The 3,108-nt window shown below is 33.8% G+C and overlaps 1 protein-coding gene across 1 annotated transcript; it reads right to left on the bottom strand.

The window, feature by feature from the left end:
* Window positions 1–227: 227 nt before the first annotated feature.
* LOC107937526 (BOI-related E3 ubiquitin-protein ligase 1) lies at window positions 228–1,883 on the bottom strand. Its single transcript, XM_016870428.2, has 3 exons — window positions 1,450–1,883; window positions 1,053–1,365; window positions 228–940 (listed from the first exon to the last, which is right to left on the bottom strand). Exons 1-3 carry the CDS (start codon window positions 1,503–1,505, stop codon window positions 362–364), a joined length of 948 nt encoding a protein of 315 aa, XP_016725917.2. The 5' UTR covers window positions 1,506–1,883; the 3' UTR covers window positions 228–361.
* Window positions 1,884–3,108: the final 1,225 nt, after the last annotated feature.

The following is a 3,108-nucleotide window of genomic DNA, read 5'->3' as shown; positions in this document are numbered from 1 at the left end:
AAAATAATAGCTTTAAATATTTACTTTACTGTTTGGTCATCAAGATTCCCTACCCCCACACAATCCATCACAGTGGTCACAAAACCATATCTTTTTCACCGCGTGGGTTCTTCTAATTTATCAAAAAACCCCTTCTTTTTACCCTAATACATTAACATTCCACCCTTTCTCTCTCTGCCAAATTCAATAAAAAAACAAAACCCAATGGTGAAAGATAAACAGTCACATTTGGAAAAAAATAAAGAAATTTTCTATGATCCATTTCTTAAAAACATATTTGCATTTGCTTTTCTTTTTTTTTTCTTTTCTTTTTTGCTGTTTTGTTTTCACTAAAATATCTAAAAAAGAAAAAAAAATTGTTTCAAGACATGTTAACATGAACACTGGCATTGGTGACAGAGTCACAAACAGGGCAAGTGCCTACCAGAGTGGACCCACACATTGTACAGAGACAGAGATGCCTGCATGGCAGCAACAGCACACTTGACTCTTTCTCCCCACACTTTCTACACTTCCTTCCATTATTATTACCGTTCCCAACCACCGCTGCCGTCGTATCATGTGGCTGAGTAGGCGGCAACACCACCTTGCGCCACCCTTCATCGCTGCTTCCACAGCTAGATCCCGCGTCGTCGGCCAACGCGGCCGCTCCTCCGCCGCTGGCGTGACGTTCCTCACCGACGTGGGCAAGGACTTGTTCTAGATTGGTGCGTAAGGAATTGGCGGTGGCTTCGTTCGTTTGCGCCAAGTCCCTCCACAGTTGGTTCTCTAAATACAGGCTTTTCACTCTTTCTTGAAGAACCCAGTTCAGTTTCCCCATTCTTTGTATCTCTTCATCTTTTTCCTTCAGTTTCTTCATAACCCCTTCTTGGATCGCTGTAATCAACATCCTCGATTGCCTCTTCCTCCTTTCTTCAATCTCCAACCTCACTTTTTCTGTCTGCAATTAATGCACCAACAAAAAAATCATCAACATCAATAAATTACCATCTTAACCGACCATTAAGGCATTAACAAAAAAGAAAAGAAGGTTTTTTTTTTCTTTGGCTTACATGTTGAGCAATGAAACGGTCGATTTCTTGTTGTTGTTGTTGTTGGATCTGGGAAAAGACATCATCGTCAAGAACAGAAGAAACCCCACAAAAGTCGTTCTTTCGAGCAACTGTGTATGAATATGAATCCCTAGGCCTTTTCCTTGGGGCCGAAACTGGGATATTCATATTATAAGTAACCCCACTATCAGCTTTGGCTGAAATCGGATCACGTACAAGCGACTGATAAACTGCAGGGAAAATCTGTGAAACTTCTTGCTGCATCTGGGTGTTGTGTATATTTCCACTCCCTTGATCACCTTTCATAAAATCTCTGCAAAAAAAAACCATGTCAAAAAACAAATCAAAACCCATTATCAATACAGTGATGCAGATGGATATTTTGAACTATACTCACGCATTAGGGATTAACTGAGGAGGGAAAAGATTCATATTACGAGCTTCGACTGCCATTGATTCTTTTGCTTTTAAGCTCTCTTTGATGTTTTTAGAGTTTGCGAGAGAAAAAGGGTAGAGAGATATAAGGAGAGTTCTTTGGCTTTGAAGAAGGAGAGAAACAAGCAAAAAGAGATCAACAATAAAACAACAGATTTATCAGGCCTTTGCTTTGGATTTTAATAGAGAGAAAGTCAAAAAAGACTTTCCATTTTATTTTTTATTTTTTATAATTTACAAAATAAAAAGAAAAAAAAAGAAAACATGGGTGGCAGGCAGTGGCAGATTTTGTACTTTTAAGAGTTTTGATTCGATTAGATTAGATTTGGTTTATTATTATAATATTGTATAAAATCAATAAATTGTTTCTCTTTTTTTTCTTTAATTAATTAACCCGGTTTTTTCTTGCCCCCGTGTTTGTCTCGGTAAAAGGGAAGTTATAAGGGCATTAAAGGAATTTAAACCTTCAGTTTTCGGTTCTGGCAAACGTGGGATTTAGTGTTTTTAGCCAAAAACTGATACGGGGCTGTCATAGTTTTTTAATCCTAGTAACTGACATGCGGCATATCCGCCACGTGTTATCAATAAACAGTCTTTGCCACGTAAGCCGGTGACTACGGTCCAAGAATATCAAAAAACAAAAAAAAAAAATAGGTGAAGGGTCCGTTGTCAAGACGTGACCCTACAATGGACCCCACTACCTTTCCGCATGTGTGAAGCGTGGATCTTTCATGTTTTAGTAATAAATAAATATAAATATTTCAAAAAATATATATTTAAGAGAAAAAAAAAAGAGGATAGTTCTCTGGTCTACGTTTGTGGGGTCAAGCTGCAGTTGCGGTTTCCCGTTTCGCTACCTTTTGTCTTTGTATGTGTCTCTTTTCTTTATTAATTTATTTAAGACGGTGTCTGTGTACGGACAATTAGGCATAATAATAGTGGTTGTAGTGAGTGAATCATCTCTTGTGGGACCCTTCAATTTCTATTTCTTTTATTTTACAATAAAAATTCCTATTTTAGATAATTAAGAGATTTATGGGTAATTTAAATTTTTATAAAACTGAATATTTATTTTTTTAAAATATATAAAAGTAGACAATTTTGTGTGACAGGTTAGGAGATCAATTGGTTTGGCATGATACAGTTAGAAGCGTAAGAGATTTTATGTGACATTTTTTAATTACTCAGCATTTTTTTTTGAGTTTAATTTCAGTTCCAAACGCATGATATATATTAATAAATTAATAAATAAATGACGAAAAATAATAATAATAATAATAACAAAAAACGTTACCGTCCAAATTATAAGAGTTTGCTCTACTAAAATAAATTTTATTTATTTCATATCATTAATTTCTGACGAAATTTTCAAAAAAAAAAATCTAATGTTAATATTTATTTATATTATACTTAATAAATGTTTAATTGAATTAGTATTATAAGTTAATTAAACATTAATTAGATTGAAAAATAGTTAAAAATCTCTCCTTTTAATAAGTAATAAATATTATTTTGAGAGTATATTTATCATTTTATTTTTATATAAAATTTATAAAAATTGATTTAAAATAGCATACTATGCTTAATTTTATAAATTCAATCGAAATCTTTTTTTAATATA

This window comes from Gossypium hirsutum, chromosome A10, assembly GCF_007990345.1.
Source record: "Gossypium hirsutum isolate 1008001.06 chromosome A10, Gossypium_hirsutum_v2.1, whole genome shotgun sequence".
Classification (NCBI taxonomy): domain Eukaryota; kingdom Viridiplantae; phylum Streptophyta; class Magnoliopsida; order Malvales; family Malvaceae; genus Gossypium; species Gossypium hirsutum.
Note: the sequence above shows the minus strand (reverse complement) of the source record. Positions and strands in the feature narration are given on the sequence as shown.

Bases quoted from the DNA above. Each gene is read 5' to 3' on its own strand.
- LOC107937526 (XM_016870428.2), bottom strand. From the start codon at position 1,505: ATGGCAGTCGAAGCTCGTAATATGAATCTTTTCCCTCCTCAGTTAATC. The intron at 1,366-1,449 runs GTGAGTATAGTT...TTTTTTTTGCAG, and splicing joins CCTCAGTTAATCCCTAATGC to AGATTTTATGAAAGGTGATC. The intron at 941-1,052 runs GTAAGCCAAAGA...CATTAATTGCAG, and splicing joins ACCGTTTCATTGCTCAACAT to ACAGAAAAAGTGAGGTTGGA.